The following is a 15,923-nucleotide window of genomic DNA, read 5'->3' as shown; positions in this document are numbered from 1 at the left end:
AGCTTGTTGCCTACCTAACTAACGAACTTCCGGTGGCGCACGATGGCGTATTTATGCGTGCGAAATCTGCAGAAAAATTGTGGAAGCCATACTCAGCTTAAAAAATAAACGGAACAACGAAAACGTCGGCTTCCGTGCATCAGAATAGGGCAACATGGTGGACAACAGGGTGTATGTGAAAGGGCAACACGGTGGACGTAGGAGAGTTGTGTTCAAGTACCGCTAGGGGAGCTATCGGTGCATAAATCGAAACGATGTTCCACATGGATACTCATCGGCAGTACCCATAGCGGTGCCTGCACATAACTCTCCTGAGACCGAAATACACTACCATGCACTGTCATGACCGCCCGATTCTAATGCATGGAAGCCCATGTTTTCGCGCTCTGTTTATTTTTTTACACTGAGTATGGCTTCCAGGATTTTTTTTGTAGCTTTCGCACGCATAAATACGCCGTCGTGCGCCACCGGAAGTTCCTTGGCTAAGTAGACAACGAGTTACATGTAAAAATGCGGGTCATGTTTTTCTGCACACACCCTGTACTTCCGAAGACGCTCGCGGTGACAGCAACGAGGCATCAAAGAGAACCAGGTTCGGCTTCCCAAGTACCCGGGGACAATCACCGGAACCTAGTTCTGCTGGTGAGTCAGGACTGGTTAGGGCGATTAGCATTGTAAACAAACAGTTGACATTTACGAACTGCGTTGTCACTTTCTCCCACTCAAACGCGGATCCACTAAACGATTCAATTCACCCGGGATTGGCGACCTTCACATGGCATATCTACAGGAACATCACGATGACTTTATTGACAAAGCATGTAGACACGAGAATAGTATTCACTGTAATTCCACTATCAATAGAAGGCAATAACGCAAACTTTAATTCGAGGCCCGTTGATATGTTGATGACATTGATACTATTTTGAGTGTCCCCGTTTAGCCCTCAACATGCACAGCAGAAAGTATTACGCGGAAACTGTTACAGTTTACGACGTTTCAAAGAACGCACTCGAGTAAATCTTATTTCTTATTCAACTGCGTGATTCTTGCGACCAGCACGAAAATTGTGGGTGAAAGAAAGCTACTTTTGGGTTGCTGGCCTTCCTAATTGCCCTTTATTCGATCTTGATCGCGATCATCAAATGACCACGAATCGTCCGATCCTTCCACTCTTCCGTGAATCGGTAACGAGTGTCCTAAGAAGTCACTTCGGATGAAGTCAAGACCCTCGCTCGGCACTGAACACAACCAGGAGGGCACGGTAACAGAAGCGGGTACGGCGTAAATGCCGGCATAAGTGGAAGACCAGCGGACCTCGTGAGGAACAAATCCGCGGACTGTTGGTGAGCCGCTGGAGGACTCGGGGGTCTGAAGGCGCTGCGGGCCGGAACGCGGGCCACTAGTTGCTCAATGGCTCGCAGAAGGTCACCTTGGCAAGAACGAAGGACAAGCTCCAGGACGCCACGCTTATGTTGAGGAAATACGCGGGCCAACATAGATGGTGGACTCAACCGGCCGTCTGGACAGAGCACTGGTGTCGTGCAACGTGGAGATGGCCCGGATGGTGGACTATGGGCTGCGTCGTCTGTATCTGCGGAAAATGGAGGTAGTGCGGGAAGTCAATTATTTCTACTGAACGGTTCTTCGCACACGAAGGAGGTACAAGATCCGCCTACTGGTGCACATAGGCTCTATACCCCAGGTTGGAGGCGATTTTACCAGGCTTTGGAGACGGGATTTCACCGTAAACCTCATTTCTGCTCTATCCACGTCTGTAAATGGCTCGTACAGCCACAATTGAATAACGTTACGGATAGGCACAGTTGCTTCGTGGTGATAAGATGGAGTGCAAATCCAATCCATAGCTTGAGTCGGGACTGTCTTCTTATGTAGTTTCAAGCTTGCGAAGACAGAAAAATTTGTGTCGCCAAATATGATTCTCGTTTTCTGAACACAAATCCTTTGGAGGAAAACGGCTCTATGGGAATAGAGTGCACGAGTGAAATTCCAACTGAATGATTTGGCTCTCAGGGTGTGGCATGAAATTGACTTTTTGCATTTCAGTGACGCCATCTGACGGTTGGACATTTACATTGGTTGGACATTTCGTAGCTTCGCAAGTTGGCTTTTGCTCCGCCTTTGTCCGCGCTGCGTGTTCACAGGGAACCAGCCTCGATCGAAAGCCACAGAGGAAATGACTTTCGTGGTGGATGTCCTACACCACCGCAATAAGGATAGGACAATAGACGAGTTCAGAAAATCCCAGAGTGATTAGCGTCCCTTTGAACTGTGGGAGTTTACTAATACGAAAGAAACGGGTGACCTCCAAACTGTTCCGATTTCTCTCCTACCGGCCCATTGTCCACGACGTGTCAAGGTCAGCGAAAGCGAAATATGAAGGATCTTGGTTCTCGCGCTCAGCAAGCGCCCAGGATGCAATGCGTGGGCAAAGAGCACTGGGATTTTCTGAACTCGTTTATTGCTTGCAGATCTTCGAGGTGTTAGAAAAACATATGCACAGCCGCTATAACGCGCATGTTTAGACACGAACAATGTTGGTTTTCGGCGCCTATAAGAAGGGCACGAAGACCTCTATAAGGCACTAAAAAACGGAGTTATAGGCACCACAAATTACAGCGCTTTTTCTTCTTCTTCTTTTGTTTTTTTTTCGTGCTTTGGGCTACAGGAATAAGGAGTGGCTTCCGAGGAAGCCTATACCAAAAGGCCGAAAAATCGAAACACCGAACACTCAGAAGGCCGAAAATTAAAAGACGGTGGAAAATCGAACTATCGAAAGGCCGAATTAACAATCAGAAGTCAGCAAGAAATTGAAAGTACGAGGGGCAGCCAAAAAGTAGCCTTACCGTTTTTCTTATATATTCATTTCGACCACTTTTCAATATACGTACCCCACGTTGGCCATGGCTTGACTAATGCACGAATTGTGGGAGAAAAACATTCTTGCGAAATTAAGTGGAACCGCCTTCGAGTGCTTACGTTTCGGCGACAATGAAAGGCGCTACATTTTCCTGGCTCGCTTCATCTTTGCCTGAAAATAATGGCACCAGTGACTATACACGGTGGTGATGGTGGTGAGGATAACCGGCTTGCCGTTGTTGACCTCACGTATGTGGACTGCGTCACGACTGTAGCCAGGATGAGATGATATGGTGTGAGAAGGAATGATGACGGCCTCACTTTGGGGATCAGAAACAGCCAATGGACGATAACGTAGAAGCGAACGCGGTCTCGTGCAGCACAACGGTAGGCGAAGCACTTTTTTCACTCGCATCATGGCCATTGAACGACTTCTGGCATTGCGCTGACGAGGGCGGAGCAACCGCGCTAATCGAACAAGTGTAGCTATGTGCACTCCGTCGCTTGCGAAGGGAAATTGAATTGACTTACCGGAAGTACTTTTCTCGACTTCATTGGAGGAGGGTTCTCTGGTTCTCTTGGCGGCGTCGCGTGCCTTTCCCTTGGCTTGAGCCATTGCACGGGCAGCCAAGGGAAGCCCAAAGATGGGGCCCGGTGGAAGGTACGGCAACGCCGTTCCCGTAGCCGCTGCTCTGAGGCCCATCGCGATAGCGTCCTCGGCGGCTTGCTGACGTTTCAGGGCCACCTTCGGGAGAAATGACAATTTTCTTTTTCTACGTGCATGTCGTACGTCAGCACGTGGAAAAGACCGACATGACACACATTCTGGACCAATCAACAAAAGTTGCTATTTTCTTCCGGCCTCCGCTAACGTTTTCTAAACCGGCCAATTTGTAGCTGAAATAAAATATAATCCCTGCCCGGGTCATTAGGTTTTCCCTTCTCTTCCGCTTTGACGAAGAAAGGAAGTCAATGTCCACCCCGTGTCCCTGCACTCTAAGAATAAAGATTCTAGTTCCCCCTATATAGATTACTCCCCAGGACTGCAAATAGTCAGTGAACTTGGCAAATTGTCTCCCGAATGCAACGGTCTATGCGTAAACGTGTGGAATATGTCTTAGCTATCTTGGCAATTTTCCACCCACACAGAGTAAGAAATATGTTAGCTGTTCTTTCTCGCAAGATTTTAGGTGACTCGACAGATGACGGTTTACATTTTCATTCATGCACATGTACCTATACAGGACTGTTAGAACAGAGCAGTCCCTATATACTCTGTGTTATTCCTTTGAACGTGATAATCGTTGTTCACGTGCGAAGTTCCAACTAACTGTGTACATGTCATAGGTAATTGGAGTTCACGTGTCTGCCTAAAGTAGGGTGTTGTTGACAGCGAAAGATTGTGTGAACCGAAAGCTGCGTTTCTCGCGCACTGCAAAGCAGCTAGAGCGGAGAGAGCTAGAGCTGAACCGTCGCAAAATTGTTTTCTTCGCTTTGAGCCAGCGCGCAGCGAACGACAAAGCCATTATTTTCATTCTGCAGTAAAGTTGTCCAATTTCAACCAATTCCCCAAGTGACATCATTTTGACCGCTTTTGTCGCGTCTCCCATAGACTCCCATGTATCGAAAATTTGACAAAATTTAATACGCCCAAAAATCAGTGGAGCCTTCAAAAATACATCATCCCCTAGATAAACTCGAGGGGAACACGACTGTATGCGTTTCGTGTAGAAATTTAGCGAGGCTTACGAGAACCCTGCGAACAAAAATTCCCCATAGACTTCTTAAGAAGTAAGTCCGCCTTAACTCGAATTCGCTGTCGGCCGCTCCCGCTTTCCACGCGAGTGATATTAGCGGAGCCGGGGGTTCGCTACATTTATTCGTCAGGACTGTACAGAGATAAAACAAAGTATAGCCGGTACCTGTGCTTACTGAAAGTCGATACAGAACTGACGTCATCACGACAAGGCCATGATATGACGGGTACTAAGACCATGGCAACATTGACGAAACAGTTTTAACATTGTATACGCGTAAGGTGTCTCAGGGTCAGAGCAGTTCCAAAGGGAGTGACCCCCTCTTCTCCCGCCTGGAACTAAGTTGGGCAATAAAGCCAGGGATTTTTAGAGGCTCTAACGCCCAACTTTTTCCGGGCTATTGTTGCAACATTTTTTTAGGCCGTGGGTCTGGAAAACTTGACTTTTGTCCTTCCCCAGGCGGATATTCGCGGGCTCTGCTCACGGCACTATATTTGGGTGCTCAACGGCAAACCTGAACTATAAGAAAGCGTGAATACCTGAGCTGCCATAATGCGCTGCCTCTCGGCGATGAGATTGCACTTTGCGCAGGCACAGTCCCTGAATCTGCACTGTCGCTTGTGTCCCTTGAGCCAAGATATGAGACCGTGGTTTCTGCAGCGAGCGCACTTGGGTCTCCGTGCTCCTTTGTTTTCCTCTGGAGGAGGTTCGTTCATAGCAGCGGATGATCCAGTCTGAAATTCCAAACGATTCTCGATGGACAAACACCACACTCAGGTGACGCCCCACCCCCATATTTTTTTTTTTACTTCAGCGTGTTCTGCAACAAATAAATAGAGCTTCTGCAAAAGAACGACGCGATACAGAGGGCGCCTCTGTGCTTGCCGTAGTCGGCCACGCTCTTACGGGTAACGTCACGACTATAGCAGAGGGATCGTGTTTCCTGAGCCGACTTGAAACGAAATTGTGCCTACATTTTTCTCAAAGCATCCGGGAAAAGCCCAGGGAAATACACCCAGAAAGCGCAAACTGTGTATTCAGTCCCATAGCCATTGTCATAAGCGGACAGTGGCGCCGCTACAGTATTGAAGCGTGCGCCATCTGGTAACGCATCTGGATGCTTGGATCCCTTGTACGTATTAGCTGCTTCAGCCCTTAAACGCCCAAAATGTTAATCTTTCATTGTACGTATAATCTGTGAGTGTTTTCCAATTGTCGTATTCATGAATTTCCCCGCGGACTGTCCTACCTCACAGCACCGGACCTTCTCGCTGTCTCGGCGTGGAAAGCCATCATAGTAGGTCACGGAAGTTGGTGCGCTTGTTCCGTACACCTTTAAAAAAATTTCCACTCGTGAAAAGAGAGAAGGCCTATATTATATAGTCGCGCATCGGTTCCGTCGTGGCGAGAAGTAACACACGGCTATACACGAATCCACTGCACAAATCTCTCCGATATCATCTTCACGGACTGCACTTGGAGTGGTGTCCCTGAATGAGGATGCACAGCGCATGGGTTTTACGAGGACTGTTACGACACTTGTAACGCCAATTCCAGCGTCCGGTGATGTGATGACCCAGCGCTTTCCTTTTGCGTTGCAGCTTTTGCGGAGCACGTGGGTCACGAAACTAGCAGTAGTTCTGCCTCTATAACAGTAACTGTGACAGTTACTGTTCTCGCAGGCTAATTTACACATTATTACACGCACGAATGTTGGAAAATGTGTCCAATGAACGTGCATTCCATTTCAGAATAACGGTGCCTAAAAAAAATCTGGATTTGTGCCACCCGCTGCTCGCTATTTCGGCCTCGCAACTAGTAATTGGTAAACGTGAAATTCACCTTCACGAAATGGGGTTGATCAAACACGACGGTACTTGGCAAATAATACGCGACAACTATGACCTTCTCTTTGAGCAACTCTGTTACGCCTGCCAGAAGTATATGAGCAGCGTTTAATGCTCGCTCGCCTTCAACGCATCGAGAATCAACATTGCTGTTCAGAAATGTCATTATTGAAACCAAGCGACAACCTGGATACGTCCGCCATGTTGGAGCTAAGATGCGCCACCTACAGGTCAGGTCAAAAACGTTATTCGACTGCTCCCGTCGCACCCTCCTCTTTCACCTTCCTCCTCGCGCCCTCTTCACTGTATAGCCGTAGGCTCTCCTATACTTTCATTCTTCGCTTCGCTCCTCGTTCGCTCTGCTGGTGAAAACGTCGACGCCAAGGAACAGGCAGAGCCAGCGCGCTCCTCATGCAGAGATCGACGCGTCAGTTGAGGTTTGCTCATACTGGTCCGTCAATGTCCTCTGTACAGCAACCAGTGGAAGGCACCGAACAGGGTTGGGTTCCATGCCGGTACCAAGCATGCACATGTCCTCCAACGAGATCCTCAGTGACGGGCGAAAAGCCAAAGACACGATGGGATGTTGTCTTTGGGATAGGAAACACCGTTCTTTCAGTCTATAAGGAGAGTCTCTCTCTATAAGAGAGGGGGACACAGCCAGACAGGCTATGGCATCGAAGAAGGATGCTTTTACGCTCAAGTAGTCCATGTGGTGGGATCATTGAAGAGCATCGTCGTACCAAAAACCCAAATATTTCAGCTGGCGACGGACAGATTGCAGCCCCACCCACTTTAACACATGATATTCATAATCTTGTTCGCTATATAAAGTGTTCATATTACAGGGAGGCTCCGTAAACATTCTCCACTTTTTACCCAGTCGTCGCGACACGGGTTATTCTGGATCTTTCTCTTTCGGCTGTTCGTTCTGGAATAATTCGCGAGTGGCACTTCTCTCCATTTATTTAAATATAGGACTCGAAAATACTTGCTCCGTGACTAGTTATATCCGTAAACTAGCCAATTGTGTAATTAATGTGCGTCGTAATTATTGTGCGTTATGTAATTTCTTGACAGTGTCCAGAAGTGTCTGTGGTATCGAATAGCTTTGTCCTCTCGGGACGCTGCCATGTTTCTTCTTTTTGTATGCTTTTCAGGGGTTGTACAATAGCGTCTGCCCAAACAGTCCCATATCTGATATAAAATCGTTTACCAACTAAATAAATAAATAAAAAGACCGGCTCATCTAACGGGAATATATAGCAAACTTAGCCACGTTGAGAGGGTTCAAACAAAGTGTCCATATACGTAGCAACTTTGCGTACAACTCTGGTAACGATGGTGCAGCAACGAATCATCGGCGTACGTTGTGGTGAGAACACTCAACGTCTGCCTCGGTTCTTTGTCCCGTCCAGAACTTTGACCCCGCTCTGCCAGTTGAATGCGCCATTATAGAACAGCACGCTGAGCAGTTTCGTTTGTGGGATTCCCTTATGATACCCGTCTAAAAATAAACGGCCGGAACATGAATCGGTGCCCAGTAGCAATTAGCGTTGTTTTGAGAAACGCCCCGATCAAAGAGGTCGCCTAAGGTCAAGTAATTGTATGCTTCCAGCAGAGTGTCAGCAGTGAACTGGCTCGATTGTGATTGGCGGCATATTTTGTGGCTATAGGCTGTCCAGTTGCGCACAGGGATCGTCATGTTATACTATAGGGACCGTGTGACACCTACAGGGGGCGCGCTGCTCCGTCGCGACAGCGCCGCCAGTGGCGGTCTTGGACGTATCCGACGTGATACCGCGCCGCCCGTTCTATGCATTCTCAAGTGGAACCGTAGCTTGCGTGGCGACCTCCGTAATTAGAAGGGCTAATTTTCGAAGTGCAAATAATGTGGAACCTTTCTGGGTCGCGAACGAAGAGAATGGAGACAAACTGCACAGAAGCAACCACCGTATTTATAATGCATCTAACAGTACGGAAGGAGAACAGCCACTCGCGTGAGTCGCGTCTGCCCGGTCAAAACACCTGTAAGTGATACGTCGAGGATGGTTATTTGACTCCTCACAAAATGGCTTGCTAGCGAAGGTTATATACGTGTATTCCTCTGACTCCAGCCATTTGTAATATCATGTTTTTGACTGAGTCTTGTACTCCTTTCGTCGTCTTTGCACACACATAGCTTCGTCACTGAAATTTACATCGTGCGTCCGTTTTATCCATACAAATAAACACGTGGGGTCACAACTTATTGCCTGAACTTGTACTGCAGTTTTTCCAGTATCTTCAGATACAATAACTCTAAAGAGATCCTCAAAGAAGAAAGTATATGAGTTTTTACCTCGGCTACCGCCGTAAGCTTGCGGGACGACAGCTGTGAAATGGTCGGTGAGTAAATACTAAACCTTTTGGACAACGTAGAACTTCTGTTCTCACTGTGAGACTCGTCATACCGAGAGCAATATCGGCTCTGGGCACTGGCGATGAAACACCTCAATCATTATCTCGAAATAGGTTGCCGTTTGGTCGGTGCATTTGACGGTGATACAGTATCCAGCGGCGTTTCACCGTCACGAAAGTGGCAACTGTAAATCATTGATCATTTTGCAGGCCCTCATTCAGTTTCATTGAAACTAGAACAAAAGAAATAGAATATATTCGCTCATGTTGTGCACACCTCATGCAATGGCCGAACGCGCGTCACAAACGCTATTCGCTGCGAGTCTAGTGACCTCGGTGGTATTGGAAGCGTAGAAATCACGAGAAATTAAGCATCTGGTCCCTAATGAAGAGTTCTTTTAGGTGCTGGCACAGTTAGCGATGCTGTGGCAAAAAAGATACCCGCACTTCACATGTAAACAAAGCTGGCTACCCGGTGGCTATCACGCAAGGTACTTTCTCCGGAGGCCGCATCGCGGCGCTACCAGTTTGTCGCACAGTCCCTATTCCTTCGATAAACAACTTGGTTTTGTATAGTGACACTCCTTCTGAGCTCCAAATTGTGGAAGGAGGCAGTCGGAAACGGTGTAGAAGTGCAACACGACCAATGTCGTACATTCGCAAGCAGTCGTACGCTGCGTCCAGGGTATTTTGCCCACACCAACGTCGCGCATGCGCAGATTGTTTTGTAAACGGTAAAGTGGTCTATACGCTCTATAGCACAATCATCGTTCCACCCACAAGTCGATGTAGTGCATTTCAAAACGCACAAGGAGGACAGGATGGCCAGTCCATCGTATTCGTATTCTTCCGTCTTGTTCTCCGCTGACCTCCTTGTTTCTAATACCCCTGTCACACGGGCATTTCGATCCTTCTCGAATCCGATCTGCATCGAACTTCCCGAGCACGCTCGAGTTTTGACGCTGCTACACGGCCACTTTCAATGCGCATTGAATGGTTGACCTGTGCAAATGAATAAACGGAACTCATTAATTTCGCGTTTCCTATATAACAGCGATATTAGTGGTAATTTATAGTATACCGATGTAAGCATCATTTGTAGCTTCGCGCGCATGTCCGTCTTAAGTTATGACAGTTCACCGGGGTCGAGGATGCAAATGGCGGCCGTCGAGCCGTCTTGAAATTCTCAATCCTGTTATGGGAACTGTCTTGAGTCAAGCAGGATCAAAGTTCGATCCTGCTTGGAAGCGGCCGTGTAGCACCATCCGATCTGCATTGGGTTCAAGCAGGTTCGGTCGAGCAGGATCGAAAATGCCCGTGTGACAGGGGTAGTCAAGTAGCTTAAAAGTAGTGCTCGTTTCTCTTATCGCTTGCTTTAAATAAAATTTCTGGACACGTTAGTGCCAAACACCCTGTTGCCACCTTTCGTAGCAACAAATACCGGCTGAGGGAGAGGAAGTGGAATCGAGGGAAAGGAGGAAAGACAAACGGGAAAGGGAAAGTAGGTGAGAGGTGGACGAGCACACACACAGAGAAAAATAATACGAGGAAACATATGGTCCTGTGCGTGGCTGGATCATTGATGCTAGAAATTGCTAGAAACAGGCATGAACGCTACACTGGATCGTATTGGAGAAACCGGATTGGACTGCCACTTACTTTGAAAAACTCATCGACGCAGACAAACCCTTCTTTGCAGGTGGAGATCTCATGATGATTGTATACGGCCTAAGTTCTAGCTGGCACAGAACCACTGCTCTTGTCCCCTCCGAACACGACTTAATGAATAACAATGATAATAATAACGAATAACTTAAAAAAAAAGGACTGGTGACTGCGGAGTTGGGAGTCTGTGCTCCAGATTTATTTGAGCTGTAGTGGAATGTTGAATGAGCCACAAATACCGGCAAAGGCTGCCGGTATCACCTTCCTATACTGGCAACCGGCAAAGCGAGCAAATAACCGGCCGTGCCGGTATAATACCGGCCTGATTGCAACCCTAGAGTTATACTATAGTGGCGAGTGCAGAGCGACCTCATTGGGCTATTCAGGTAACGTGACCCCCGCGTGGCTCCAAAGAAGCTCCTCTCTTCTGTCCAAGAGCCACACTTCCTTTCCTCCATGTCCAAGGCCGGAACGCGTTTTCCCGACGATTTCGCGACGCGCTCGGCGTGCGTGTGACCTCCGAAAAACCAGTTTCCCAACGCGCGCGGAGAGTGTGCGCCGAGATGTGTCGACTACAGATATTCGCGCGCGTCATGGGCGCGTTTTCCGAGGAGTGATCCGAAACAACACCACCTAAATAGAGAAAGCCCGCTTACTCGTGAACCTGACTTAATAAAGCGTCAGCCAGTCAGGGTCGTGCTTTCGACGGCGGTAGCCAATCACGACCGTTCCTTCAGCTGTTGGAGACGAACCACCGTCGTCTGCTAATGATGGAACGTCCCTGCGTACTAAATGCGTTAACTTTAATGGAGAAAACATCTTTCCGAGAGGGATTTTCTGGAAAGCCAGATTCCAAGTTCGATACGATCGTTTGCGAGTTGTTGAGCTTTGCAGAACGGCGAATCGCAAAAACAGCGGACCAATTGTGACGTCCACGTAGCTAAATAAGCGGGCCTTCTGTAGACATTGACAGAGCGCGGCAGACAAAGTTGCTTGTGAGACAATCTCCACCACAGTAAATTTGGTTCTGCATTTCAACGCCATAGAATATTCCAACAAATGTACACTCTTAAAAATGAACTTCACCGCATAGCACGCTCCTAGCCAGCCATTATCTCGAATGATATCGTTATCTGTCCTGATTTGTTGAAAACGGGAGGCGTACGCCTTTTCTGTGACAGTTATGAACAGCATAAGTGTCACAGAAAAGGCGTACGCCTACCGTTTTCAACAAATCAGGACAGATAACGATATCATTCAAGATGATGGTTGGCTAGGATCGTGCTATGCGGTGAAGTTCATTTTTAGGAGTGTACGCTCTTTACGCGCCACAGGGGTAACACAACCGCCCACACGTCATAGGCAACGTCATTTTGAGGTCATGTCACTCTGTTTCAGTTTTAGAACTTGCCGACGTATTCTTGTTCGCATAAACTATATACGATGCTTTTTTCCGTCACACACCGTCATCACATCTTTGGAAGTGCGTGCTCAGCGGTGCACTCTAAAAATTCAACTTAAATACATTTTTGGGAACCGTTCTTATGGATATCCAAGCAAGTGTATGTTTCGTGATTTTTTTTTTTTAAACTTGGAATCGCTTTCAACTGTACATAGGATAGTCTTTCAGTCTCCCATCTTCCTTTTGCCAGAAATGCCCTAAAATAAGAGTTAATTAATGAATTTTATGTAAGTTGTCCTATTGTAATTGCATACTTTCTTCGAGAGGGTCCCGTCTGGCCGAAAACTCAACTGCAAAAACGACATCTACACTCTAAAAACAAAACTTGACCGCATAGCACGCTGTGAGCCAACCATTGCCAAGAATGATAGGGTTATCGCTTCTGATTAGAAAATCGAGGGGGGCGTACACCTTTTTGTGGCGATTTATATATATTAAAATTGCCACAAAAAGGCGTACGCCCCGTATCTCTTCGAATCTGAAGCGATAACCCTATCTTTCTCGGCAATGGTTGGCCCACAGCGTGCTATGCGGTCAAGTTCTGTTTTTAGAGCGTGCACTCTTAGAAATGAATTTCACCTCATAGCACGCTCGTAGCCAATCATCATCTCGAATGATATCGTTGTCTGCCCTGATTTGTTGAAAAGGGAGGCGTACGCCATTTTTGTGACACTTACGCTGTTCATAATTGTCACAAAAAAGGCGTACGCCGTTTTCAACAACGATAACGATATCATTCGACATGATGGTTGGCTAGGACCGAGCTATGCGGTGAAGTTAATTTTTAAGAGTGTATATAGCCGCTCTCATAGCTAGCTATTTTATAAAAATTATGTGAAGGATAAAAGGAAACACTGTACGTCTATTAAAACCATAATCATATTTTTGGCGGCAAGGTACTTGAGTTTCCTCCCAATATGCAACTGTCGTCCACTTGACATGTGATAGGAAACTATAAGATTCCTCGAAGGGAGTGAACACGAGTGAGGAGGAGGTACTGATATAGAGGGGGTGCTCAATTTTTGTCTTCACATAATGTTTAATTGACATAGACCGTCTATCTACCATGCTGACCAAGGCTGGACCCCCCTCCCAGAAAAACCATGGATTCGCTCCTGCTGGTGAGGAAGAGTGAAACGAGTCGATTATTATGGAATAAAGGGGAATTGGTTCCTCTACAAACTTTATGACCTTTTTATATAGTAGTCTCCCTGGTTCAGAAAAGTGTTTTGCATCCTTCTCAACATGCACATTGACTACAGCGAGGTAATTTATGCGTAGAGGCACTTTTCTAAAGCAAATGCAACTATATATGTTTTCTGTGTCTATGGGCAATATCGTTCGCAAACCGTTGGCCGGAGCCCTCACATTATTTTCCTTATTTTGAAGTATACTTTTATTCGCATAACTCGAGTCAGTATATAGGCGAAACCATAGGCGTATGGGTGGACCCCGAAATGTCCCCGCGTGGTGAGGTTGGCGAAGATGAGATGGGGAGATAGTCGGCTAAAAGGGCAAAATAGGAATAGGCGGGAAGACACAATATCGATATCCGAAAGTTATTGCACGGATGCCTATGAAAGAACAATGGATTTTACGTCATCTTCCGTGGTGCGGAGCAGGACCGAACAAAAAAGCGTACATCAGGCAATAAACGACAGTTTTCCGCATTGTCAGGGCACTATCACTGTTAGAAGAAAAGGCATAGAAGAGGTATAACGAAGGTATAAACCAGGACTAAACTACCATATTTATACCTCATCACCAAAGTCTATACCCCTGTTAAACCATGTAGGAGGTATAAATCGCCGAGGCTACACCATCCACGCGAGTTGAGGGTATAATAAGATACTTCGCTCTCGCGTTTATACCTTCGGTATTTTGTATACCTATAGAAATGAACCTGTGGTAACCACATTATTTGTGGTGGAAACAGTACCATCTCAGCTAAGCAGTAATTTAATTAGGAAACACAGTCAGTAATACAGTTGCATTGTAATTAATAGGGGGAATGGTTTATAGCAGCGTGCTAGTTGTTCCTGAAATGACCAAATCTACGCGTCCTCACTCATACAGTTGCTCGCCGGGCGAAGGCGCCCCACATTTTGCGAAGCCACGATGTATTATACCAGTATCTGTTCTCCATGAAATCTTCCCATGTTGCATCTTGCGTGGCGAGTAATCTGCATGAGCTCTTCTCTACATTTTACACCTGCACTTTGTGAATATGAGTTTGTGGGTACGTTTGTGTGCGTGCGTGTGTGTCCAGGTATTTTCTTTCTCTCTTTCCTTCTCGCGGTAGTTGTTGTTATTAAAGAACTTGTCGCTCAATATTATTTTGTTTTAATTTTTTTACGAGCTAGATCAGGAAAATGCAATGCAACAATAAATGCCCCGCGACAGTCAATCGGTGACAGACACTCCTTCGAAATAGCGAGGCCTCGAAGAGACTCAACATGAAGGAACTAAACAACCAGAAAAAAAAGAAAAAAAAAAAGGGCGACCCTATCCAAAAACAAATGTCTCTTCACAAAGGGTCCTTTATAGGAGCGCTTGAAAATCTTGCGTCGAGCCGTTCATAACCCGCGCACAATAAAATGCTCACATTTATGGTTATATGTAATACAATGCTCACCAGCCACAATGTTTCTTCACTTCATTGGCGCTTTTTCATCGATGATATTGAGACACATTGCGTGCACCACGTTGATAAATTGGTGGTTGGTCCTGAAACGGAGATAGAGTATAAGCCGATACTTTAGTAATATGTGCGTTGACATCGTTCTGGTAGTTTAAGCTCGAGAAAGTCCTAACTCCCGCGTTTAATTGTCATATTAAAATAGTGTCACTTAAGAAAGAGAAAGTAACGAGGTAGTCCGATTTAATAAATTATTGCTCGCAGGATGAGTTCGGAAGTTCCCTAAATGCGATACACCAGCATCCGTCACTGACGGCGGAACCGACTGTTGTGGGGTCTTTTACGGCAACGCTGCTACGTAAAAGTTGTGGCAATTTGTCCGAAGATGTTGTCATTCTTGATGCAACTCGAGAGGCTGATTAGAGCCTGCCAGAATTGCAACCTGCAATCTAGCCGTCCTCTGCGCCAACGGCGAGCACTCGAAGCAATGTTCCCTGTACTCGCGTTAAAATGCGCAGTATCACATAATCGGTCGCCCCAAAATAATGAAGATGATCGTTGCAAATCCAACTTACCTTGACTGAAAAGGAATCTTGACGACCCATCTCGGTGGACCACAATCGAGACAGAAACAGTCATCTCTCCAAATCTTGGGCGTTACCGAAGACCATGTTTCACCTCTCGGAGCTCCACCCACTTGGCGTCTGCCAGCCAATGGAGACTCGCTTCCTCTGGCAACTGTAGCAACTTTGTTTCATTGGCCGTCATCGGGAGAGAAGGGAGCCTCATTTGCGAGTCGCCTCTCATACGCTTTCGTTTCTTTTCTTTTTTTCGTGGTCGCAATTGAGCCACCAGCTGCGATACAGTGTAAACACGAATATCTTATATAGGAAGAGGGGCTCGATACTGAATTTTAAACACGTATCCGCGTTCGTTATCAGATTTCTGTTTGAGCGTATGGCTATAAATTGTGTTATGCTCAATCCGGAGAACGTCCTTTTGTGTTTCGCTGGATTCGGGTACAACTATACGTCAATAAGCGTTTTTCTTTCGCTCGTCATGTCCACGTTATCCCAGAGCTTCTTATCGAACGGAGGCTCCAACAATAAAAGGCGCGAGTTGCTTTTCCTGTTGTCGGCTTATCCCTCGTTCTTGATCAGCACGAAAACTGGTTTGGAAAAGGCGCACGAGAAAGATTTAAGTATGGTTGTGTTTACAACCCAACTTTTTGAAGGAATAGCAAGTAGGTCTGTGCTTGGCCAACCTTTTTTTTC

At 46.6% G+C, this 15,923-nt stretch overlaps 1 protein-coding gene across 2 annotated transcripts; it reads right to left on the bottom strand.

Moving 5' to 3' along the window:
- Window positions 1–789: 789 nt before the first annotated feature.
- LOC135392602 (doublesex- and mab-3-related transcription factor dmd-4-like) lies at window positions 790–15,286 on the bottom strand. 2 transcript variants are annotated; one of them, XM_064623307.1, is made up of 5 exons: window positions 15,225–15,286; window positions 14,647–14,738; window positions 5,177–5,371; window positions 3,412–3,625; window positions 790–1,594 (listed from the first exon to the last, which is right to left on the bottom strand). In XM_064623307.1, the coding sequence occupies exons 3-5, from the start codon at window positions 5,351–5,353 to the stop codon at window positions 1,200–1,202; spliced, it is 786 nt and encodes a 261-aa protein (XP_064479377.1). In that variant the 5' UTR covers window positions 5,354–5,371; window positions 14,647–14,738; window positions 15,225–15,286; the 3' UTR covers window positions 790–1,199. The 2 variants fall into 2 exon arrangements, with proteins under 2 accessions (XP_064479377.1, XP_064479378.1); XM_064623308.1 differs by lacking the exons at window positions 14,647–14,738; window positions 15,225–15,286 and having other exon boundaries at window positions 5,177–5,488.
- Between the last annotated feature and the right edge of the window lie 637 nt (window positions 15,287–15,923).

The sequence above is a fragment of the Ornithodoros turicata genome, chromosome 4 (assembly GCF_037126465.1).
Source record: "Ornithodoros turicata isolate Travis chromosome 4, ASM3712646v1, whole genome shotgun sequence".
Classification (NCBI taxonomy): domain Eukaryota; kingdom Metazoa; phylum Arthropoda; class Arachnida; order Ixodida; family Argasidae; genus Ornithodoros; species Ornithodoros turicata.
This window is presented reverse-complemented; position numbering and strand designations above follow the sequence as displayed.